At 32.1% G+C, this 23,978-nt stretch overlaps 3 protein-coding genes across 4 annotated transcripts; 1 reads left to right on the forward strand and 2 right to left on the reverse strand.

The window, feature by feature from the left end:
* Window positions 1–5,102: 5,102 nt before the first annotated feature.
* Window positions 5,103–6,814, reverse strand: LOC135121180 (vesicle-associated membrane protein 3-like). Its single transcript, XM_064045490.1, has 5 exons — window positions 6,740–6,814; window positions 6,537–6,580; window positions 6,340–6,467; window positions 6,204–6,283; window positions 5,103–5,216 (listed from the first exon to the last, which is right to left on the reverse strand). Exons 1-5 carry the CDS (start codon window positions 6,770–6,772, stop codon window positions 5,103–5,105), a joined length of 399 nt encoding a protein of 132 aa, XP_063901560.1. The 5' UTR covers window positions 6,773–6,814.
* A 3,438-nt stretch (window positions 6,815–10,252) lies between these two features.
* Window positions 10,253–12,957, forward strand: LOC135121176 (programmed cell death protein 2-like). 2 transcript variants are annotated; one of them, XM_064045484.1, is made up of 8 exons: window positions 10,253–10,390; window positions 10,483–10,566; window positions 11,609–11,703; window positions 11,941–12,023; window positions 12,070–12,225; window positions 12,285–12,386; window positions 12,438–12,540; window positions 12,665–12,957. In XM_064045484.1, exons 1-8 carry the CDS (start codon window positions 10,286–10,288, stop codon window positions 12,939–12,941), a joined length of 1,005 nt encoding a protein of 334 aa, XP_063901554.1. In that variant the 5' UTR covers window positions 10,253–10,285; the 3' UTR covers window positions 12,942–12,957. The 2 variants fall into 2 exon arrangements, with proteins under 2 accessions (XP_063901554.1, XP_063901555.1); XM_064045485.1 differs by having other exon boundaries at window positions 12,288–12,386.
* Window positions 12,958–13,185: 228 nt separating this feature from the next.
* On the reverse strand, window positions 13,186–17,265 carry LOC135121181 (RNA polymerase-associated protein RTF1 homolog). The gene is made up of 17 exons (XM_064045491.1): window positions 17,046–17,265; window positions 16,944–16,997; window positions 16,827–16,874; window positions 16,662–16,776; window positions 16,472–16,608; window positions 16,140–16,335; window positions 14,948–15,020; window positions 14,543–14,654; window positions 14,348–14,483; window positions 14,198–14,280; window positions 14,058–14,141; window positions 13,849–13,943; window positions 13,714–13,798; window positions 13,607–13,662; window positions 13,501–13,559; window positions 13,358–13,444; window positions 13,186–13,298 (listed from the first exon to the last, which is right to left on the reverse strand). The coding sequence occupies exons 1-17, from the start codon at window positions 17,136–17,138 to the stop codon at window positions 13,186–13,188; spliced, it is 1,626 nt and encodes a 541-aa protein (XP_063901561.1). The 5' UTR covers window positions 17,139–17,265.
* Between the last annotated feature and the right edge of the window lie 6,713 nt (window positions 17,266–23,978).

A 23,978-nucleotide genomic window follows, 5' to 3' on the forward strand; every position in this document is an offset into this window, starting at 1 on the left:
TCGGGGTTTTGAGGAATAGAGAAAGAAAAGAATATAAGTTAATTGAATATATAAAGTTGGTAAAAGGAGATTGATATATAATAGTTATAATATTACCAATTTTAGAAACAGCATTTACTTAATGTGATTAATGTACGTTGCCTAAGGGAGGCGGATTTAGTAAAAAACCACATCCTATACGTTAATTAACAGAAAATTTAAGGACTAAGGGTCTACCCTTCCCTTCCTCTCTCCTAATTGATATAGGAGAGAATATCGAATTGGTATTCCCTGCTCTTATAGATTTCATTTGCATAAAAAACAGAATCTAAATGAGGAGATTTTATAAAAAACTTCTAGGGAAAGAGACCCCTCAAAAAACCCCTGTGACCGTGCTACAAATCATATAGATAACGTGCTCAATATACTTTTGTTTTTAAAAGAACGTTATTAAAAAACTATTTATGAATACTTTTAAATTATTCTCAAGGGTACATTCTATTTTTTAAAATAATATATAAATAAAAGTTACGTATTGTCCAGTTTAGAAGGTATTTAATCGGCAACTCCCCTCCCTTAACTTCTCAATCGGTCTCTAGCGCTAATTGATGTAGTGAAGTAATTATCATAATAATTATAGTAATAAAATAATAAATAATATATATAATATAAATAAAAAGTAACACATGAAAAACATTTTTTTAAATGCAATGTATATTTTCGGCCGACCATGTTTCCTAGGGTGCTGAACCCAAAAATGAACTCCATGGACCCCTATCACGTGCGGTTTCTTGCAAAGTAATGGTGGTTTACTATGAAAAAAATTTTAACAGTGATGAAAAAAACCACTAATTTTAATATATTTAAATAAATATATTACTCCTGATAATTACTCACAAAAACTTGTGCACTACGTCTTTGAAGTGATCCCATGCTTTTTATTCTTTTTCTTCCTTTATTTCGAAAAGAGGGATCGGTTAATAGTTTTCGTATGCCGGGACCAGTAATAACTCCCTCTTTCAACTTGACCTCAGACAGGCTTGGGAAACTTGGGAACACAAAAATGGGAAACATTCATTATCTACTGGTATTGATTTTACAAACTGCTTCATGAGCTCTAATTTAGTGTGAAGAGGTGGTAATAAAACCTTCTCAAGAGGAAGTAAGGGTGTATTAATTACGTATTTTCCACCGGGGGTGAAGGCATATCGAAGTGGCCAGCCATCTTTTGTTTATAAAGGACTCTGGCTCGATTGTCCCAAAAACATAAGCAGGGATGTTTGTATAACCCACCTCCTTGCCCAACAACATGGTTTGTTTATACTCATCCCTATAACTTTATTGTGGGGATATAGTCCCCTGCGCTCCACGCACCCCCAAACCCATTACCCATTTACTATTATTATATTATAAATTCACTCTTATAATTTTAATTGAAAGTAAGAAATAATTATTAAATATGGTTTTTAAAATCAACAATGGGTCACCAGATTTCAAGTTGAAGAGAAATTTCACGCAAAACTAAACTAAAAATATGAATTTTGCAATTGACGTGATGGAATTTTTATACTATTTTTTTAGTTTTTACTGAGTAAAATCCTTAAGAAATAGTAAAATTATCCCATGAAGTTAATTTGCAGACCTGTTTAATTTTGAACTGGTTACAAAAATCCAATAGCCTCGTAAAGTGTGTTGACAAAATTTGAAGGTTATAACCCAATGGCATTTTGGTCGTACTAATAAAGAAAGGCCTTTGCACCAGCCTTATTTTTACTTCCTTCCTTTTTTTTAAAATTGGTTTGGGTGAAAAAAAAAATCTCTAAGAAACAGTAAAAAAAATTATAGGCAGTTTTTTGGTTGCGAAGATATGTAATCGATTTTAAAATTTAAATAATGATTAATCTTTGTTGTTTCCGTACAAATGAGCGAAAAAATTCGAAATCTTACTTTTTTCGCCTTTATTACCGAAAAAACCCTAATCCTAACCCTAACTTTAACACGTACTATTTAATAGGAGCAATATATATATATGTGTGTGGATAATAGATACGAAATTATTATTAAATTATTAATAAACTAAGCATTTAATAAGGATGAATATAGCTGTTTAAATAAAATGAGCTCTAAACATTGAAGACATGCTAAATAATTTAAAAGCTTTTGAAACCTTTAAAAAAATATGTAAGGCTTTACAGTCCACTAAGAAGATCACGCTGTATTATTATTAGACTAATTCGCCTGCATTGCCTAATCGTCCACCTGCATATCCTTAAATTTGCCTTCGACAGTTCTCCTATTTCCTAATAGCACAATACCTCGCTCACCACTACTTATTACGGAAATATATTCTTAATTTAAAAAAAGATGTATGAGTGAGAAGTGTCCCGTGTAGCTCATTATTTAATGCGTTGACGTCCAAATTAATCTTGCTGTTTTAACCCCTTAGTGTAGTTGCTGGTCTTAATGGTTACATGTACGTTATTCCCAAAAAACAAAGTTTAACAAATTTAACTGCAATTAGTTTGTACTTATCAAACTCAATAACTATGAGACTAACTGATATCTTTGAAAGAGGCAACTCTCCAATCTTTGCTGCTAAAAAATAAGGTTCGGCAATGAAAGGAAGTTTATTTACTAACTGTAGCAAGCCAATTTTTTATAAAATAATAAATAATTAATCGTTGTAAATCCGTCTTCTTTTTTTAAATATTTTATTGTTTAGCCTTGCTTCGCTTAGTTAAGCTAAACGTTTTTTAAAAAAAAACTGTTAAACCGGTATAGACTTTGCAATTAGAAGCAGCTTCATCTTAACAATGTATGCAAAATAGTTGGAATTAAAAAAATCCACTTTATCTTTATTTCTAAGTTAAAAGTCATAAATAACCAAACATTATATTAAAAAGTTACAGGAAGCAACAAATAATACTTTCTTCATCAGCATTATATGATTAACTACTTTTTTAGAGGTTAAGGCTTCTTATAACACTAAAGACAAATATACTTATATCCTCTTAATTACAAATTTATTGAAGTGCAATACATCAAAAAATAGTAGACATAAAGCTTTAGAAAAGACCTCCAAGGTCGCTGAGTGCAACAAAAATTTGGAATTTCTTTAAACTACTGTTGGTTTTATATAGTTGAAGGGTATGCCATGGAGGCATTCTACCGAGTCATTAGCCCCAGACATTAGGAGAAGGGGCCAGGTACAATATTCGCCTTCTTTTTTAAAAAAAATGAGAAGATCACTAATAGTTTGTAGTGCACCTAAGTTGCCGTCGGGTATCCATCTCCCCCTGTGCTTTAGCTTCTAAGGGCTGAGAATGCGTAGTTCGTATCTGTAGGATGTCAAGCACAAAGTATCCGTCACTAAATCTTCCGATCTGGCCATTCCTAGGAGAGCTTCTCGAGCTTGAAGTCTTTAGAATCTTTCTAGAATGGTTTAGACCTGCGCTGATAAACATAGGTTTCCGGCAGGACAAGTTTTATCAAATTTAACTATGCTTAACAGAACAGGGAAAGTATTGAAAAATGCCCAGCACAATGCTGTTTAGGCCGGTTCGTATTACCTCATGCAGATTATAAGAATCTTATAAACACCATAAAGTGAACGCTCACCCAAAAAGGAGAAGAAATTTTTTTTTAAAGTATCGAACAGTAAGACAGAACAAGCAAGCTACTTTGTAATTAATTATTCCGCTATATGGCGTGCATATGAACAATATCGGTTTACTATATCGAACGCCTGGGCTTATACCTCGCAAGAGAACTTAAAAAATTATAATCGCTTTAAAATAATGACCTGCGAACGGTTACCTATGCCTGTAATAGAGACTAAGAAGAAACAATTAAAAAAAAACACAATTCATTACAATATTTTTAAATCAAATATTATTACATCTAATAGTTAACAAAAAAAACACAACTACCATAGAGCAAAAACTAGATAAAAAAATTACTTATAAGGTTATATAGTAAAATACTGTCATGAAATGTAATAGACCTTAATAAACATAAGCAGAACACACTAAAAACACAAGATTTATAGAAATAAAACAACAAAACAGAAAACTTATTAAAATTTTCGCAGGAAAACTGATGTAAATAAATCGATTAGTAACCAGTAATTAAACCAACAAACAGAATGAGAAATTTGTTATTTAAACATGAAGGCAATTAACTTTAGACCATTTTTTTATTTTGAACAAATTAAACAAGGTAAAAATAATGAAAATTATTCTGTAAAAAAGTTAATAATTTTCACAAGCATAGAACTAACTTTTTTATCTTTTGTAAAGGTATAAAGGTATAAATAAACATGATGAGAAAACCGAACAATAAAGCGTGATTGCCTTAAAAAACACAATTATTTCTTATTAGGGAACAGCTAGTTGGAACCTAAATACGTTTATTTACCAACAAGCTCAGTAAGCGTTTACTGCGTAAGTAAATGCCCCAGTTACCTGCTATCTGAGATATCAATATGCCTTGCTTAATTGTTAATAAAAGTGAATACTAACTAACTTAATAAGCGGACAAGATTATTGACCTTACTGCTGTCCTTGTGACAAAACTTCTTTTTTTATCTTGAAAGTTATTTTAAAGTTTATTGCAACCTACCTTATGAACGCTATCATCATTCGTAAATATATTCATAGGTGGTGTTATTACTCTCGATTGCCCTCTTGCACTCACCTTTTCTACTGTCCGATCCCCAAAAGAGCTAAGTTGTCAAGCTCTAAGATTTTGGACTAGCAGCATATATATTTAATAAACAATTGTGTAAATTACTTTATGGCGACTACTTTAACAGTCCCTTACCTTGGTATATAAGGTGTAACTGTTACAAATATATATTTTTATACTCACGTTAATTTTTAAGTTTTAATCTTTAGTTAATACGTGAAAATATTTAAAATATACAATTAGACAATTCCGTGCTTGCTTATCGCGTTGTTCTAGGCAAAGTAAATTTATACACGGTGTCCTCCAAACATTTATTTTAATAATTTATTCTTTGAAGCACAACTCAATATTCTAAAGAATGGAGACTATTTGAAATGAAGAGTTAAACGGCCATAAAGTATATCAAAGTTTATAAAAAATTATAAAAAGGGTTAAGATTAGTTGGTGATGGAATCTGTAGGAATTAAAATGTTTTTTTCGCCTGATAAAGCTTGACTGAAGACGACGATAACCACAATTAAAAGAAAGATTCCACTAAATATCATTATTCCCTGTAATAAATTAATAAATACGTAATATTATAATAAACAAAAGTCTGTAGGCAATTACTTATAGGCTTTAAGGAAACAAAAAAAAAGTCATTTCTAAAATAAAAACTTATAAAAAAGTAAAGTTTTAATGTTTTAAACCTATAAAAGCTATATAAAAAAAAAGTGAGAGGGGAGAAAGGGATAAAAAGTCACAAAATAACTTAAGTCATAACAGTAAATCTTCTAGTCAAATCCCTCTACCCTGATGCGGTGGGGTCTAAGTTCAACCGTCGAAATAACAAAATTGTAACCTCTTTGCTCAGGTAAATATTTCTTTTTTATGCATAAAAACACTTTTATAAAATAAGAAGTGCTTCTAGGTCTATTATTTTTAAATTAAATTTAGTAACAGGTAACTGGTAACTCCATGTAGTGTAATCTTGTTACTCGTGAAACTACAAGGCGGGGTGGTTTTTTGTTTATCCTTCAGTTTTTTTCTTCTTTTTAAGCGAGGGAAATGTTTTAAGTTATTCGCTACTACGCTTTCTAAATGTAATTACTGCAATATTTGATATATACGAAAAATGTGTCCAAAAACGGTAAAATAATTTATATTTTTTGCTTAGTTTCTACCTGGAGTCTAACAATATGAAGCTAAAAAATATAAATAACTTTCTTTGGAATGACAGAAAAACATGTGTAATTATATAAACTTCTTTAAAAACTCTATCTATAGGAAATTAATATTATAAAAATTACACCCAACATGCGCCCTCAATATAGAAAATTAAAGGGTAACTATGGTAAAAAAAAAAAGAAATTTATAACTATAATTAATAACTTACTTTACAATAACGAGAGTTAAACAAAAGCAATTTATAAAATGGTGTATAAGTTACCTTAATTTAAATATGATTCTAATATGAATAGTTATACAGCCAAGAAAGTTTTGAGGTTAAATTATTAGAAACAAAATTTATTATTCACTTTATAATATAAACTATTTACCTTCTTGTTGTTCCACCACATATTTCTTTTAACTCCTCGAGCTCTTGTATTAAATAAATCAGCTCCAGCACTTAAATTTTCTTACCAACATTTTGTAAACCAAAATTAAATTGAAAAATAATGAAAGAAATTACACCAGAGCGGGTTTCTAAATCAATAAGTTGTTCTCCGCGTTCAACTACTTTAAATAAATTGTCCCTCGCAATAGTGGTTACGGTAGTCAGATCAGTTTTTACTTGTTCCATATTAGATAAACGTTTGGGACTAATTAAGTAAATAAAAATAAAAATAAGGCGAGATTTTTACATAAGTTATTTTTTAGTTGAGAGGAACCTTTTATCTTCGTAATAAAAGGTTGAGCTTCCCAAAAGAGGGCTCTGCAATATATACGCACCAAACAAACAATTATAAAGAGTTTATTCGTCTTAATTAATTAGGTTTATATGTAGATGATTTAAAGGCATAACGGTTTTTTTGATGTTACATATATTATTCTTATAATATTAAGCTCCATCTTGTTATTATATATAAATGACCTCATCGCGCTCGTTGTCTTTAGAATCAAACATGTTAAAGATGGAAAGAACAAGGGGTGTTAATTCAAAACATGAAACCACTTTTACGATTTGTTAGAACTCTATGCCTTCCTACCTTAAGGTGGGCGTCCACTTTTTGGTTTGGTGGGAGATCTACCGCGATTAATAGCGCTAAATTAAATATTAAAGTACCCGGTCAGTTTCCAGTTTTGTAAATGTAGAGGTTGACTTTGAAAGGGTACGTAAAAAATTGGATGGATAGGTTTTAGTAACCCGAGTCAATTGGAAGCATTGTAAAATAGTTAATTTCTCTTCAGGAGACGCCTTACAGTATTTCGAAGTTATTATCTCTTTAATTTTACTGCCAGTAAAATTTCATTGCAAGCTAGTAAATTGGTCACGAAAAAGCATTAAGTACCGCAAAATTTTAAAATTATTTTTTATATCTTCAACACTTATATACTCCTTTCTTATCAATAGCAGTAAATTTTATTCCTTTATAGTAAGTTTTTTCAAACGAAAACATTTCTTCGTAAGGTATAATTGCTGCGGGATGTATATAACTGGTAAACATCATAATTTACAGCTCTCATGATTACTCCAATTTATAATATATTGACGTTTAATATTATACTAAAAATTTAAAAATAAAATAAGTATTATGCTTATGTTAAGAAACTAACTGATGCTTACTGCACCACATTTTGATTTAGCTTGGATAGTGATCTCTGCAACACCATTTGTATAACCTAACACTGCCCTTACCCCACAAAATGTAAAAATGGTTTTAGCACAAACTTTGACCTAAAAATGTCGCGTTAGATTAGAAGTAGGACAACGAGTAATGTATTTTTCGTTGGCCAGTTAGGCACTTATTTATTTAATTTACGCAGATGCAACCGTTAATTTATAAGTTATTAAAATAGTGTTGCCAAGAGCTAAGTTATTTTGCGAGATCATACTAGAAATCTACTACAACTTTGTAAGTAACTAATATGCAAGTTATAACAAAAGTTGTAGGTATTGCTCCTCTTAAGCGGTTTGTAACGGTATATAAATTGTGTGAAGCGTAAGCGTTCTAATAAATCTTTTCTGGTCTCTGTTTTGTAACACAAATATATTTATATATAGAAAAACTTCGAATACTAAGTTCTCAATCAGGAGTAATCGCGCTAAGTACATTCCAGTTCTAGATAGATAATATACGATTTTTTCCTTCGCAGTCCACAAACAAAAAGAGGTAGGATTTATAGCGCCGTAGTCCGTAAATGAGCTCTTCCACTAGCAGGCCGCCCATGTGCCTGGCTAGCCATTCTTATGAGCAATGAGATTGTAATGGAAAATAGTTTAATAATGGGTCTAGCTGGAGGTCCCGGTAATGAGCTTCGCTTCCCACAAACCACATCATGTTTGTCATCATGCGCAGCGGCTTGTTTTGTCGCGCTTGGATTGCGGACTCTATTGCCGTAGGGTCATAGGTCCTTGACGCACAAGCGTATGTCGTTATTGACTGGAAACAAAACACCTACAATTGTCGTTTGTCGAGCATTGTCGAGCATTGTAAGCTTGCTCTTGCTGTATAATAAAGGATAAAGTGCATTAGTCGCTGCCTCACTTTGCCACTAAGTAGACAAAGTGAGCCACGAAAATTTAGTCAAGGATCGCTTCCAGGTATCTCGCTAGAGTACCACGGGACTACATGCCATCAAGGTCAAGGATGCCAACGAGGGGAATGCGTTTTTCGTTATTAGGGAGGCTTCGCTTTTCCTCGCAAATAGTGACTTTCCATTTACGACTCCCATCAAAGAGCTCAATCCAGATAGCATTGCGGATATTGGACAGAAGGACGAGTAAATGGTGGTATTGTTTAAGTATAAGTCGACCCGCGAGTGAGGATTGGATGGCAAAGGCTCATCGCAAATTGATTGCGAGCAGTAGGGGCAGCAGGAAAGAGCCCTGAGGCACCCTGCTGTTATTGATCGCTAAGATGACAGGATATCTCTCACGAGCGCGCTGAAGACGCTACCGTTAAATACGCCTTAAGGAGTCGCGAGGGAGGGTTATGGACCGCAGCTTCTGCAGCAGACCATGCCAAATTTGGTCAAAGGTCCTTAAGTTGAAGGGAGACTGCGCCTGTTAGTTCATTCTGTTAAGCGAGGAACCGCTGGGACGTTGAGTATCCTTGCCGAAATCCGACAAAGCGTTAGGAGCCTCAACGATCTCCCCAAAATGGTGCAGTTAAGCGGCCGCGCCCACCTTGCCGCCGCTGACATGAAACTTATAGGTCAGTATTTGTTGGTTGCAGATTCCGCTTTCGATGTCTTCGGCAACATCACCCTGGCTGCCTTTTTTTTTTTGCTAGAAAAGTGCTAACGGTCATCGCTGAATTTAATGGGAGGCACCGGTATCCATTGCTGCTAAAAGCATTTTTTCAGCAGCTCCATTAGTATGCCGTTTGAGTCAGGCGCCTTTCTTTTAGGTAGCGTTTTGGCAATCACTTGTACCTCGCCTGCATTGACTAGCTCAACTGTTTTGTTATCTGCCATAATTTTGGGCTAAACGCTAAAATGTAATCGCGCTTTTTGGAGGCTAAAATTGACAGTGCGCATAGAAAAGACTGAAGAAAAGTATTCTAAATTGTAATTTAGGGTGCTTAAAAAGGTCCACAGTAACGCTTTTATGTAATATAAAATTTAATTAATACATCCTCTGGGTAATAGATATGTGGATTAGTGTCATCAGAAGTCTCGAGTATAGTACCCGCCCCCTGAGGGTAGTTTCAAGCGGGTACTTACCACTATTAACCAAAATACTGGGTGCCCGGGATTAATTTATCTCCGCCAGCCCCTAGTCTTTCCGGACAATCACAATCATAATAATCCTTCGAGAGGGTAACACAGTGGGCGCCATTTTTCTAGATATTAGCTACAGTATACCAGAGTTAATAAGCCCTTAGACGGAATCGGTAAGCCTTCTGCTCTCGCACCAGTAGTTTTTGTGATTTCCCACCACATCAGACCTGATGTGAGGAGCCCAATCCTTATGTTTTCCGCATTCCTTTTATAAATTCATTGGTTTGCGTTCATGTTGTAACCCGGCTTGAAGAGGGAAATACGGGTCAAAAGTTGAGGGCTCCTGGAATTCGTGGGAAGACACAGCTCATATATATAGTAATATAATATATAATACAAAGGTTGATCAAAACTCAAAGCGCTGTAATAACTTATTTATTAGCCCTCAAGAGGCCCGAGTGCTCCAACACATAATTTTTTAAGAATGTTTAGTTTCTACAATCATCCCATAATTATATGTGACACCTAAAAACTCGGCTTCTTTTTATCTAATGGTTTGTCTCGCTCCACAACATGTGTCTTCCAGTCGCAATTGGGAATCTGTCTGGTTGCTACTCTAAATAACCCTTCTAACTTTCAAGTGCTCCTTCTTTTAACTTATTCCTTTTAGGGCACATTATACCTTGATAAATATTAAGTTAAAAAAAAAATTTAAAGAATTTTTTCTGTTTGGCAAACTCTTTTTTAATAGCTAATGGTAGTAGCTTGTAGGCATGTAGACTTAGGTTTCCTTACTCCTTTAGCAGAGGATGAAAACATTTCTTCTTGCCCCTTTTTGTCAAAAGTTGGAGGAAAACCGGTATAAAATATCTTTTAAACAATTTTTACTTTTTTTATTATTTATTTTATTTCTATATCCCAAGAGTTTTTTTCTGAGTGCCATTATTTTAGGTTTGGTTGGATAAGCTAAACATACCTTCCACAGATAGGTTGAAATGTAAATACTGTGAAGAACCTACTTCTTTTTTATTGCAGGTTTTATATGAAATATTAGATTAATTTCGTTACATTTAATTTTTTAGTCAAAGAATTTAAGTATAGTAACTACTCACATACGTTTTATGAACATTTAGATATGAATAATTAAAACTTCATAACTTACTGTTTTTTATTTTACCAATTTCTTATTAAATTTAGTAAGTTGGGAAGAGCGGGTAAAAGAATATCTTTTATAAAGTTACATCGCTCTGATAGTGTTATTTAAATTTTATTAACGGTTATTGTTTTATTCAAATTTGGCAAATATCTGTTTATTTTCTTTATATATTCTATTTTCTGTGTTGAAGGTAAACTTTTAAATTTAAAAGATAATGTAAAAGTAAGTATCTTTCTATATGCGTATGCTCGAGCCTCCGCACTTGCATTTAAAGTGTTAGCGGGACTTATTTTCGTTAAGGATGGCTGGTTCTGTCTTTCAGGTATATAGTGAGCAGCTTTACCCTTACTCTTACGAGTTTTTTCAAGATTATTAAACTGTAAAAAATCTTTAATTAATAAAGATTTCTCTATATAATTTTGCCAACGGGCCATTAAAATTACCACTGTATTAACTTTTTGCTAAGTTAAGTTATTATTAATTCGTTAATTGGACTTTTATGTAATTAATTATTTAAGTAGTTACTTTGTTTAAGCTAAGCTATTTAGTTATCAGTTTGTCATTTTAAACGTAAACTTTAGATTTCTAGTTAATGTTTGCTACGTGATTAACGCGTGACCAGCCATCAATCTTAAGAGAATATTGCTTATCCGCAGCAATTTAGCGCTTTATACTGTTGATGTTGGACCACAAAAAGTTATTATCTTCACCGCCAAATACCGCCCTGCTAATAATCTTTTTGTTCTCCATCTATCAGCCCGTGGGTCTTGTAACTCCTCACGTGCGTGGGGAGCATAAATTTATAGAAAGATTGCAATTTTAATTTATCATTTTCACGACTTAATATTTTTTTGGCGGTTTATTTCTCTTTTCCGCACGGTCGGAACCAATCATTTATAATTTTAAATTATTAATAAAAAGATTTATACGCCGATGGACTCTGATAATTGCTATCATCGAGCGGTCTATATATTTTGCTGCCAAAGTTATGGTTGTCATCTAGCTGGATTGGGCTGGTGAAAATAACTGTTTATTTATTATTTAACAAGTTGTTTTAATATTTTATATGCTTTTAAAAAGTGTTATTACCTAAGTTGTATACGTGAATAGTAGTATGTATATATCCTTACTAGCTAATGCAAATAAATAAACCTCCCAATTTTTATAATTTATATACTTTAGTAATATTAATGAATACATTGGTAAAGGGGAAATTGCTTTTTTTCTTAAAGTTTTATATTTTTATGTCAAAGTTTTCAAGTTTTTCGAAATCAGTTAAGCAAAGAGAACGTTTTTTATTCTTCTGACGGGAATGTGAACGTTTCGGCCAAAACTTGTATTGTTTTTATTTATCATTTTTTACATCATATAACCCTTTTAAGGCCCGTTATGCTTCGTTTGCGGTTGTCGTGGCAATTATCTATGCGGTCGCTGCAGGGCCACGCGATACTGCTGCCGTGCTCATCAGCTCTATGACTGGAAAATTAATAAACACCGAATCACCTGTCTGAAGGATGTCTTTCCATTAACGGATTCTCGTAATACTAAAAATTGTGCTAATGGCGAAGTGTGCTATTATTTATATTATCGATGAAAGAAGAAAATACTTTCCTCTGGCCCGAATATACTATGGATATCGGCTCGGAAGAGGTTCTTTCTAGTGAAAACGAGTTAACTTCCGATTCTGAAGAAGAATACAGTTATTATTATTATGTTATATCTACAATTGAAGTAACAATACTAACAAAAGGCCCTTCCGATAAGCCTCCTTTTGATGAACGCAATTTCGAAAAGGATAAGTTTTTTCTGCATTTTCAAGAAGCTATGCAAAAAAATCCAGAACAAGTCCTACGGTAGCTTAAATAATTATTATAATTAAAGATGGAAAGAATATTATTAATAAATATTATATACATTATACTAGAGTAATTTTTGTAAACATGGAACAATGAAAAAGGTTTCATTTATCTAATATAGGTACGTGAGAGACTGCCCTGAGGGGGTGTTGTGGATCAGCGATGAGGATATTCCGGACAGCAAAATCCCCGATTGTCCTTTGTGTAACGGAAAACGCATTCTTGAGTTTCAAGTCCTCCCTCAGCTTTTAAATTACCTCGGCGGAACGGAAATTGATTGGGGAATTTTGGCAGTCTACACATGCTCGGTCAGCTGCGCCACTAGCAACTTTTACGCCCTCGAGTGCATTAGAAGGCAGTTTGTTAGCTCACGTCCGGCCGTGGAGCTTCTCGTTTAAATTATTATAAATCAAAATAAAGTGGGTGAGGTTTTTTATGTTCTTTTTTCTAGTATGTTTCTCAGTAGTTGTGAGCGTAGTCACCATGGAGGTTAGCATTTCGTACCCAATAATTAAAGCTTACACTTTTCTGAAGACAAACACCCATTACCATCATGAAGTGGTGATTAAGTTTAAAAAGTTACGCCCCTTTCAAAATTATAGGTTATCGTATATTAAGAGTACTTTATTTTTAAAAAAAGTTTTATAATAAATTGTGCTCCTTTTTGTACTTGAGCAAAGCTTGATACCGGCTTGGAAACCAACACGCAGGCAACGGAATTTCTGGACACCCTTGCGTCTTGAATTCCAAAATTTCTTTATTTTCGTTGATAATAATAATTATAATAAATATTACTATTATTACATATAAAAACCAGTTGGGCTCACGTCCACATCAAAATCAAAATTGTGCATTTCAAATAAATCTAAAGAGTCAATGTTTTTTCTTCTTAATACTTCAGCTTTATAAAAATAATAGTAATTCTTATTATATTTATTAATTACAAAATTAAACAACCTCGATTTTCTTCTTCTTGCTTCCACTCTATAATCTTCTGTTGTTCTTTTATAATTTTGCTAATTGATATTAATAATAGTAATAATAACCATAATATTTAACTAACCTGGAGTCAGGAAGAGCAATTTTAATTTGAACCACAACGTTTTGTTCTCTCGCTCGCTAATAATATAATAATATAATTATAATAATAATGGAAGTATATGTTAAAACTTTATTGATGGCGCTAAGAGTATTGTGCTTTTCCAGTTCTTCCAAGTCTTTTTCTCTGGCTTTCCTATTAATTTCTTCTATTTCTCTATAGAACTCATATAATAATAATAAAATTAATAATAATGATATAGTTACGTTAAAAGCTTTACAGCCAACTCAAAGTTTCCCTCGTGAAGAGCTCTTTGTCTTTCTGCAGAAAGTCTCTTTCTCTCCAATGCAAAGTTTCGAACCTCATAATTAATATAATTATAAAAATTTCAAAAGATTATAACTTACATGCAAATAAGTACTAAAAAAACTTTTTAATATAAGAAGTAAAAAAGGATGGAAGTTATATACTAAACTCTGTAACGATTCATTCTTTTCTTTTCCTGCACTATTTTTTCAATATCTTCAGAAGTGCATATATAGTTTAACGCTTTGTGCAGCTTTGTTTTTGAAGAAATAGTAAACAAGAAATAATAATAAACAAAAAATAACAAACATCATCAACTTTCTGCTTCACAAATTTTTCTGAAGGAAAGGATACTTTTTCTTTAAGCATGTCCTCCTTCCATTTAGTAAATTCTTAATAAAAAATAATTATAATAGCAACAATAATGATAAACAGAAATAAAACTAAAAAATATACAACCGTGCTCTTTGATTGGTTGATTAGAAACGTACTTGATGGCATACTTCCTCGTGGCATGCACGTAGCGAACCTTCAAGTACTTGTTGCATGGCTTCCCGTTTAATTGGTACTCTTTCCCTTTCTCGATGCCAATTATCTTATATGGCGTTAAGGCGGGGAAAACTTGCGACCAGTAATAAAATAGATCTTTCGCACCTGGACTAAGCGGAATACAGTGTCATAGGGCTTTCCGAGGCCGCTGGAGCCGATGCTTACGCGCACAAAGCAGCCGGGAGTCGTCGCCTCAAAAAACGGCTGCTCCACCCATCTGACGCACAGGGTTATTATTTATTAATTAACAGGAAAATATTGATAGAAAATAAACATTACAAAGTAAATAAAATAACTGAAAATTAAATTTATAAACTGTACATTATATGAAAAAATTAATTTTTATAAAAATAATCACTAAATAAAAAATAAACTAGAAAAATAAAAGTAATTAACAGAAAAGAATTGTAATCTTCGAATAGAACAACTATAATTCGAAATATAATCAAAACAATGGATTATCAAAAAAACAAATATAAAATTTAAAGCAAATTTGTCTAAAAAAAAAACTTTTCCAAATGATCTCTCGATATGCGAATGCTCTCAATGGCCGCCAAAGTGGCTTCCCAGATCTTTTCAGCAGCTGTTAAAAACAAAATATACATTTCAAAAGAATTAATATAAATTAATTTATATTATCAATCTTTAGTATATAATACAATAGAGATAGAGATATAAAAACTATATAATATAAATATATCAAGAAAAATATAAAGACCTTTCACAAATATTACAATATAAAGATAAAAAATTCATTAATAAATTTCCACAGAAAATAAAATTATTATGTATATTTACGTTCATAATAAGTTAAATTATATAAAATAAATTGAAAAAATAAGAAAAATTAAAATATAAGAAAACTTGCACCTACATATATAAATTAAAAAACGAATAAACAATTTATAATAAACGAAAGTTTATATAAAAGGTTTACAAAATAGTTTTTCATGAAGTTTCTATTAAAAGCGTAAATAAAACCATAAAAAATTAAAAAAATTGACCAAACTTAAAAATATGGCCTTAATAATCGAATTCCTTGTAAGATAAGTAAAAAATCGTGAGAAGTCATTGATAATATATTGAATAAAGCAAGTCATAGAACAGTTTTTTACAATAAATAAAGTTAAAGTGAACTTAATTTAGTTTTACAGAAAAAATGAGTGTAGTTTAGTAAAAATTAAAAAAAACTACAAAATAAAATGGTTTCCCAATAAAAAATGAAAAAAAATAATACGAGAAATAAAGAACTAAATAGTAATAATGTGTGTAATAAGCGCTAGACAAAGTGTATATAATAATATTATAAAAAAATATTCAACGAGTTATTTAAAAATTTATAAAAAATTAAATATATTATCCTAAAGTAAATTATTTTTTGCAAGTGTTTAAAAAATGATTATACATAACGCTACAGTAACTACTTATCCAAAAATAAAAGATTGAAAAATAAAAAGTAAAGCGTAATGCGCGCGCTTACTAATAAAAAAAGTAAAATTATTAAAATTCAAAAATATATATAAGAATCGTAAAAAATCAACTGTAATACCTTTAGTCACATACTTTAAAATAAGTAAAATTAAAGTACAAAAAGCGCTTGTAGAATTTAATTTAAAAAAAAATAACTAATATTGTAAAGAAATAAGAAAAATAAAAAATATACATAATTGTAAAGTATATAATTTAAAAATAAGCAGTAAACATTTAAAAGGTTTTTTCGAAGAATCCAGGTAGTGCTCAACTTCACCATCGGTTTTTCCTTCGCTCTTTTCCAAGTCTGCACCCTTATGTATCGGTTTCCCTTTGTTCTTAAAAGCAGTTTCTTTTAGCATAAGTTGTTGCTCCTTAAATCTTTCAGTCTTTTTTAGAACTCGCAAGCGCCTAGACTTCAGTGAACCCTTTTAAATTATATAAAGTATGTTTATTGTAAAATTAAAATAATAATATATGTAATACTTTAAATAGTTGTATTACTCTAAGACAACTAAAAAAAATAGAAAATATATAAAAACAATTTATCAAAAAGAAAATAACTTTAAGCCTTTTTCTTATATCCTTTTTCTTTTGTGTCTTCTCCTGCTTTTTTCGAGCTCTCAGCTTTTGCTTAGTCTCTCTTTTAACTCTGGCCTCTTCTCGCGCCTGACTTCTCTCGTATAAAACTTTTTCTCGATCTAATAAATAGAAAAAAATTAAATTAACATTAATAAAGGTTAAAACTACATGCCAAGTTCAGACATCGCCGCAATTTTCTGTCTATCCTCTTCATCTTTAATCAAATCATCGCCGTACTCATCTAAAGGGTCTTCATTCGAATCAGATTCTGCTGATTCAGATTCAGTCTAATTATATTACATAAGAAAGTGGAAAGATACACAATAGTTAGTAACACCTCAGATTCTTCAGTAGTGGTAAATGAGGAAGACTTAGCAAAAGTTCCCTTTTAATTATAGAGACGAGTTTTTTTAAAAAAGTAAAAAAGTGCAAAAGAAAGAAGTTTTTTAAAAACATTATTTTCCAAATCCCAATCACTTCCATCTTCTTCGGTTTCATCATCGCTAAACTAGTATATAAAATTAATTAAAAATAAAATTTATTAAAAAAAACCAACGGGATCCCGGTTTTTCGATTCTAATTTCCCTTTGGAAGACCAGTCAAAATTTAAATCAGAGTCATCGTCTGACTCTTTGCGACGTCTAGACATTGCACTTATTTCCTCAAACTCTAATAAGTTGTTCAGAAAGAATAAGAGAAGTTCTTGACTCCCGCTGAGACGTGGAGTCAAGTAGCCTAATGTAGAGAAATGGTTGAAAGCCTAGAGCCAGGTGCTAAACAATGGCGTCTATAAATAGAGGCCTCGATGTAAAACATCGACGGCTGACCGCAGGTCCTGAAAGCAGACGCCTCTTTCATGATTGTCTAAATACACCAAATACAGTTGCCTCGTTGCACAACAAAAGTTTACTTTCAGCAAAAGTCTAGAAGGGCTTAACTACATAGTTAAGGATACATTTATATAGTTTCCCATAATTATAGTACTCTCGATTGGGTTCTGGAGTTTTTAAAATGTTTAAAAATGTTACCGAGAACCTTCTAAGGTACCAAAGATTTATAAACATAAATTTTCCTTTAAAAAAAATTATTAAAAAAGTCTTTTTTGAAGTAATATGCTAAAGCAATCCCCTAAATAGTTTAACAAAGGCTGCCATATAGCCTTTCAGTATTAAACAGGTATAGGGTAGAACTTAAAAGGGAGCCTAGAGCAGACTTTGTTTCAAAATATTGAATTACGAGTGTTGATTGGCGAGTACCTCCGTGAGTAACTTAGGTTGTTATGAAAGTCTCTACTTATACTAAGTTTTTAGCTTTCATAAACACCGACGGAAATAATAGTAATGGTAATTTTAAGTCAATAACAAATGCGTATCGTTAATAATTGTCCCCGATACGCGTAGTAATTTATACTAACAATTACGCCTACGCCCATGAGGTGGAAGTAGGAAAAAAAGTAAAAACAGGTTATTGAATTGCTTCACACCTACACAGGAACGAATAATAAAAAAGAGTTATGAGGCGGGTTATACAAGCGAAAAATATACTATAATTAAAAAGCATAAAAATGCGTAATATGGTTAAATAGCAAATATTAGCTATAATTTTCACGAGACGCCCGTGCGTCCTTATTATACATTATGGTAAAAGTGAAATTATTATTGCATACTTTAAAGTTATAATAGATTTTTGGAGGAAAAAAAGGAGCAATTAATTTTATTGCTCTGTTTAGGAGGGACACTAAGGCGTTAAAAGGTATTTAATGCTAGATGTTAAACCGATGTGTGTTTCACGTGACTAGTGTAGTTGTTAAATAATGCACACAAACAGTGGCTAAGACCACGTAATATTTACTAAAGTTAGTAATAACAAACAGTTATGTTAGTAGTATTAATTAAAAAAAATATACCAGAAACTTAATTTGAAGTCAAAAAAACTTTGCCAACCTTAAAAGAAACGAACTTTGGTTGGGAAACTAAAAAGTGTTTGGCTCAAGTAGATGTTTAATAATGGACTAAGTATATGACCACTTAGCGGAGTGAAATGTAACTTCTGCGACGGCATTCAATATCGCAAGTTAGGAGCACTGCAGCAGAAGAAAAATATATTAAGGGTTATTTTTGCATATACATAGCACTGGTTACCTACAGGTGTGAGGACAGTCAGTTGCTGCCGTAAGGTAACTTAAATTACTTGAAGGCACGAAACCACGAACCCCTAAATGAGCCATTGCATCATAAACGAGGTCGGATGAACTAAGTCATCACAGTAAAGAGAAACATATCAAGAAAGAAGCAGTAGCATAATAATAACAATAATACAAATTATATAAGTATAGTTAAATTTTATACCTTTATAGAATAATATAATAAACTATAATCTCCAAAAGAAGATTGACGACAAGTATTCACATGATCTGCACTAATTTAAATCTCTCCAGCAGTTTGCCACTCTCTTTAAGGTATGGATACGCTCCCCCACTCCTCCCCAACCCCCACTTTCCGACTTGTTGCGCACAAACCAAGGAGCATCCGCCGCCATTCTCAAAACGCAATTTTGTAATATTCAAAGTTATTTAATATGCTTGCATGAAAAAATAGACCCAGGAAGAAGCGTAAGCCATCAGCGGACGTAGATTCGATTTATATAACAAGCTTGTTTTATGAAGCTATTTGCTTTTCCTGCACTTTAAAGGGTTAAAATGGCTATGGCATGATTAGTTATTTTGAACGACTTATATAAGATGAGGCTTCCAACTTAGTCTTTCGTTCATTATCGTCTTTGGGTATTTAACTTTACTGAGAGGAATAGTGGTTTGGTTTAGTGAGAGACTTGAATTTTAAGAGAGGTCTTCCTTGTTTTATTATCATAAGCTAATTTTGGGCGCATTAATTATTAACCACCTTGGTAAAAATGTCTCAAGAGAACTATAATATAAAGCGGTGTCATTAGCCTTCTAAACTAGGTTTTTTTATAATGTCTGTGGCATATAAGGGCATGTAGATAGAAAAAAAGTAAGGAGATAATAGAGAACTTTTAAGCACATCCACTTAATATTTAAATAACCAGACTTCATCGAGTTTATTCTAGCTTTTGGTTCTATTTGCTAGGTATAGTGGTACTACTTTAATTTGGTTACAAGGAAAATTAGCAGTAATCATTTTAAAAGTAAAGTCATTAATGTCATATTTTATCAGAAGACTCTTTTCAACATTAAAAAGAACACATCTGTTATTTATTAAATGTTTAAGACTTTAATAGTCTTTATCTTAAGCATAAGTCTGATGGATGATATAGTAATTTTATTGTAGAACAAATTAAAAATATGAATAAACGCATGTGTTATCCACAGGCTCATGTAACCTAGAAAAATAACCGCTTCTGTCACCTTGGCAGTGAAACAACTTCAGCGAACTTTGATGAAAAGGCTAGGTGATCTAGCTTTTGGAATAAAGGTAACTCCTGCTAATTTCCACTGTTTGGGGAGTTAGGCAGTGGTAAGTGCTTGAATAAAAAAACTTGACATCTTGAAGATAGCTTCAGAAGTTAGTTAATATAGAAATACCTTCGGGATCGAGACTTTTCTTGCATTAAAAGAATGAACAACAAATTCAAATTCCGCGCTGGAACTCAGCTAAACCTTCTTACATATGTTAGGCTTTATAAGGTAAGCAGCCACTCATGGACACGTGCTTAAGATGATCATTTCGTAAAGTACATCGATGGTGAGCCCCAGGAGTCGGCGAATACCTCCAAAATATCAGCGGGCTTTCACGCTGTAAGATCGGAACATATGGATAGGTGGTGTTATGTTTCTAGCTTAAGTAGGCTCTTGAAAATTTCCATTAAAGTTTGTCCTCTAATCCGAAAGTCTCTAGTTCCGTCTACCAACTCTTTTTAAACCAAATTTATCCTTAACTCTTTTGGTAAAGTAAGAGATCATATAATGTGCTCTCAAGGTCGACCTTCTTCTAATTAGTAACATAATATGATCTAGTAGGTTGTATTGATTTTAACATTTTAAAGTTCTTCCAAAGAAATAAACCTACTGCACACCTCCTTTATAGCTACTTTCAATAGGGAACACCAGTGTCTAAGTCAAGAATTTTCATAGAGTGAACCATGAAGCCTTTGTTTTTGTCTAGCTGTTTCCAAAAATGTTGTCAAGTAGTTATTTTCTTAACACAAGCGCCCGAGGCCGCATTTGCTTCTATCTCTTTGAGAACGAAGTTGTGACCAAAGAAGAAATTTAATGGTGCGTTGACAGTGACAGAAACATTACCATTTTGTGTCGATAATATTGTTAGCCTCTTTGACTGAAGGGTGTCTCAGTCTTTCAGACCAACATATCGTCAACCAGTTCGCTAGTCTCTTTCCATGGGGGTTTCCACATCTTCCATGCACAGAGCACTTAAAATTTAAATCTCCAATAATAATGTTAGGAAACCCAAAAAAATATATTCAATATTTATGGCCTAACCTTGACGGAAGATTTGTAAGGAGCAATGAAATCGACCCTTATAATATATAGAGCATCATATCCAAAAAAGTAAGTGTTTGGTGTATAATACTAACTTAAGTAGGACCACTACGCAGCCTCCTCCAGTGTCTTTTTTTTGTCGCACATGCAATTTTAATATTTGAGTATTCTAAGAATATTTACCTTCTTTTAGGTGTGTTTTAAGGAGAATACATTAAGGTCTATTCGGCCATAAATTCTTGTATACTTGTTTCTTGGAAAGGATGCCGCCGGCATTTTATGCCAAAGTTTTATAAAAAAAACTACAAACTGGAGTCGTTTTATTCAACCTTTTTAATTATTTAAGTTTAAAATAGCTATGTTTTGAGAACTGACAAATTTACAAGGGTTACTAAAAAAAAGTTATTCATCATATCGTTTTACGCTATATCCAATTATGCCGGGTTATAGGTTTGGTATAGAACGCTGTGCATAGCTTATAGTTCCTTCTACATAACCTTCACATCATGATTTTATAACCGTTCGAAGGCTTAGGATAGTCACAATAATACTCAAAAAACATACTGTTGTCAGAATAGTTATTACACGTAGTACAAAGTCTTTTCTTTTTAATATAGATAACCCAAGTTTTCTAAGTGCTAGTTCCATAAGTATTTAGCATTGTTGCAGTGGTAAAAGTAACTCAGTATAGATGTCGCAACTGAGATATCCACATAATGTACCAGCCATATTTTGCAAAAAACCAATTAAACTATAATAGTGTTGGTGTTCTCTGGGGATTTAAATTTAGTACTGAGAGCAAAAGTAGTCTTGTCTTCTGCGAGTTTCCGTTTCAACTGGAAATTTTAATACGAGTTTATTCAAGGTGTATATTTGATCTATTTAGTAAAATTCTTTTTCATCTGTTATATTTAATCCCTATAAATAATTTAATTTGTTGCAATCTTTTAAAGTGTATGCCTTTATAGGACACAAAGGATTTTTTCGTAAACTCTGACTAATATGCAGTCTTCAACATGAATAACTAGATAATTGTTATATGGCTGTTGGAGTAGAATTTACAGTCATCAGTTCGACAACAAATCTTTTTAGTCTGTTAACTTAAGTTTTTGTAAAGGAGGCTAGCTAATTCTTGAAAACGGTACTATACGCCAAATTTTTAAAATCGCATATTTTTTTTTTAATTTAGTATTCTCATAGAAGGTACCTTTATTGTACTATATATTAAAAATCAACTCTAGGTCTTGAGTTATGTGCTCATAAAATACTTTATGCAATATAGTTTGTAAAAATGCGGAAATTATATGACTGTTAAGGTTTATTTTTTGTAAAACCTTGAAAAAAAAACCTTTTAATAATTACAAGTCCTAAAACTAAATGTTGGACGTTGGGACAAGCATTTCATTACAATGCTAAAAGAAACAACTTCAAATTGACTATTCGCACACAGTTTTTGAGAGATTTAACAATGTATCTACATTATTGTTGTAAATCGGAAAAAACAATTTTTCGCAATTTTTTATATTTAAGACTTGTTTCTTTTGGGTATAAAAAAAGTTTGACTAGTAATTATTAGGACAAGGTTGTATAAGAACCTGTTAATTTTCTGAACAAAGTTGGCTTTGCAACAAATGACAGCAACTATACTCTGAACAGACTGTACTTTTGCTTTTGGTAACTATCTGTCAGATTTAGTCATAAAAGTTATCTGAGATTCGGTAACAAGCAAGGATAACCGTAAAATACCGTCAGACAATATTGTTAATGCAATACCGTTCTTCAGGTTGCCAAATCTTTGAATATTGCCAGATCAACTGTTTTTAACGGCCTTCAAAAACTATCAAGAAATGATGTAAAGGCAGAAATCCGGGTCACCCTAAGGTAGATACCTGCAAAATCAATGCCTCATAAAATTTTATAAAAATGGGCGACTTAATACGTTACAAGACATTACGGCACAGTGGAACAAAGAGCCATGACTAAAACTACTCGTGAATGTTGTAGACAATGAATAAACTGGACTTAAATTTTATAAGGTTTGGCAAAAATATTCTGTACATTTTCAATCTAAGAAATTTTTTTATTAAACGAAGGCTAAAAAAATCACCTTCTCACCAAAAACATAAGAAAATAGATATGAAAAGGTGATATCTAAATTATAATGAATTGTTAACGACTGGGCAAAACTTATTATCAGTGACGACTTTAAATTCGATGTTTGTTTTGGGGGAGGGGGGGGGAGCTTTTTATATAGACTGCATTAAACGCTCCGTGAAATGCCCCTGCTTCTATTAAATGACAACACACGAAGTATTGAATGAATTGTCTTAACAATAAGATGTTAGGACTAGTAGTACCATATACTTCTTAAAATTTCCTTGCCGTCAATCTCGCTTAAAATGATTTTTAAGTTATATTTTAATCCCAAAAATTCATTATGTCAATAATGATTTTGAAGCATAGGGTTATTATTAGATTTTTGTTTTATTGTTCGAGTGTTAACGATCTTAGAAGCACTTTTATTTGACATTTTGTCTAATTCTTCTTGAGAAACGTGTAGTTGAAGACTATAGAACAAAGCTGTTCATAACTGTAAAATATAATGCTATCAACTTTATTTTTACGAGACTTGTTGGTTTATATAGAAATGAGTAGTTTGATTCTAAGAGTATCCCTTTCATAAGAGTTTTATTTATTGTTTTTATGTTTTATAGGTTTTTGAGATTTAGCGGGTACCAGTTATTAACTTTTTTTCTGTGCTTTTAATTCTATCTACAGTTATTTTCTTATTTATCTTCGTCATAGATGGGTTCTCGACATAATGCTTTTTTATTAATTAAATTGAGTGGGTCAGTTTCATTCTGAAGGTGTGAATTTGACTCTGCCTCTTGGGTAACGAGTTCTCTAGTTGTATTATAATTGCTATTATTATTGTTACTACTATAATTATGAGATTGTAGTAGTTTTATATTTACATCTCTATAATTTTTTCACAGCAAGTTACTTTCGCTC

This window comes from Zophobas morio, unplaced genomic scaffold, assembly GCF_036711695.1.
Source record: "Zophobas morio isolate AGI-343-1 ecotype UQ-CSIRO unplaced genomic scaffold, CSIRO_AGI_Zmor_V1 ptg000516l, whole genome shotgun sequence".
Taxonomy (NCBI): Eukaryota; Metazoa; Arthropoda; class Insecta; order Coleoptera; family Tenebrionidae; genus Zophobas; species Zophobas morio.

Excerpts from the sequence above, each read along its gene's own strand:
- LOC135121180 (XM_064045490.1), bottom strand. The coding sequence starts at position 6,772 with ATGTTTGATTCTAAAGACAACGAGCGCGATGAG. Across the intron at positions 6,468-6,536 it reads TTTTATTACGAAGATAAAAG|TCCCAAACGTTTATCTAATA; the intron begins GTTCCTCTCAAC and ends TTACTTAATTAG. Across the intron at positions 5,217-6,203 it reads TGTGGTGGAACAACAAGAAG|GGAATAATGATATTTAGTGG; the intron begins GTAAATAGTTTA and ends AATTTATTACAG.
- LOC135121176 (XM_064045484.1), top strand. The coding sequence starts at position 10,286 with ATGGTAGTAGCTTGTAGGCATGTAGACTTAGGTTTCCTTACTCCTTTA. Across the intron at positions 10,391-10,482 it reads CAAAAGTTGGAGGAAAACCG|GTTTGGTTGGATAAGCTAAA; the intron begins GTATAAAATATC and ends CCATTATTTTAG. Across the intron at positions 12,387-12,437 it reads CGATTCTGAAGAAGAATACA|GCCCTTCCGATAAGCCTCCT; the intron begins GTTATTATTATT and ends TACTAACAAAAG.
- LOC135121181 (XM_064045491.1), bottom strand. The coding sequence starts at position 17,138 with ATGTCTAGACGTCGCAAAGAGTCAGACGATGACTCTGATTTAAATTTT. Across the intron at positions 13,944-14,057 it reads AAAGAATGAATCGTTACAGA|GTTCGAAACTTTGCATTGGA; the intron begins GTTTAGTATATA and ends ATTAATTATGAG. Across the intron at positions 13,560-13,606 it reads ATTGCTCTTCCTGACTCCAG|CAAAATTATAAAAGAACAAC; the intron begins GTTAGTTAAATA and ends AATATCAATTAG.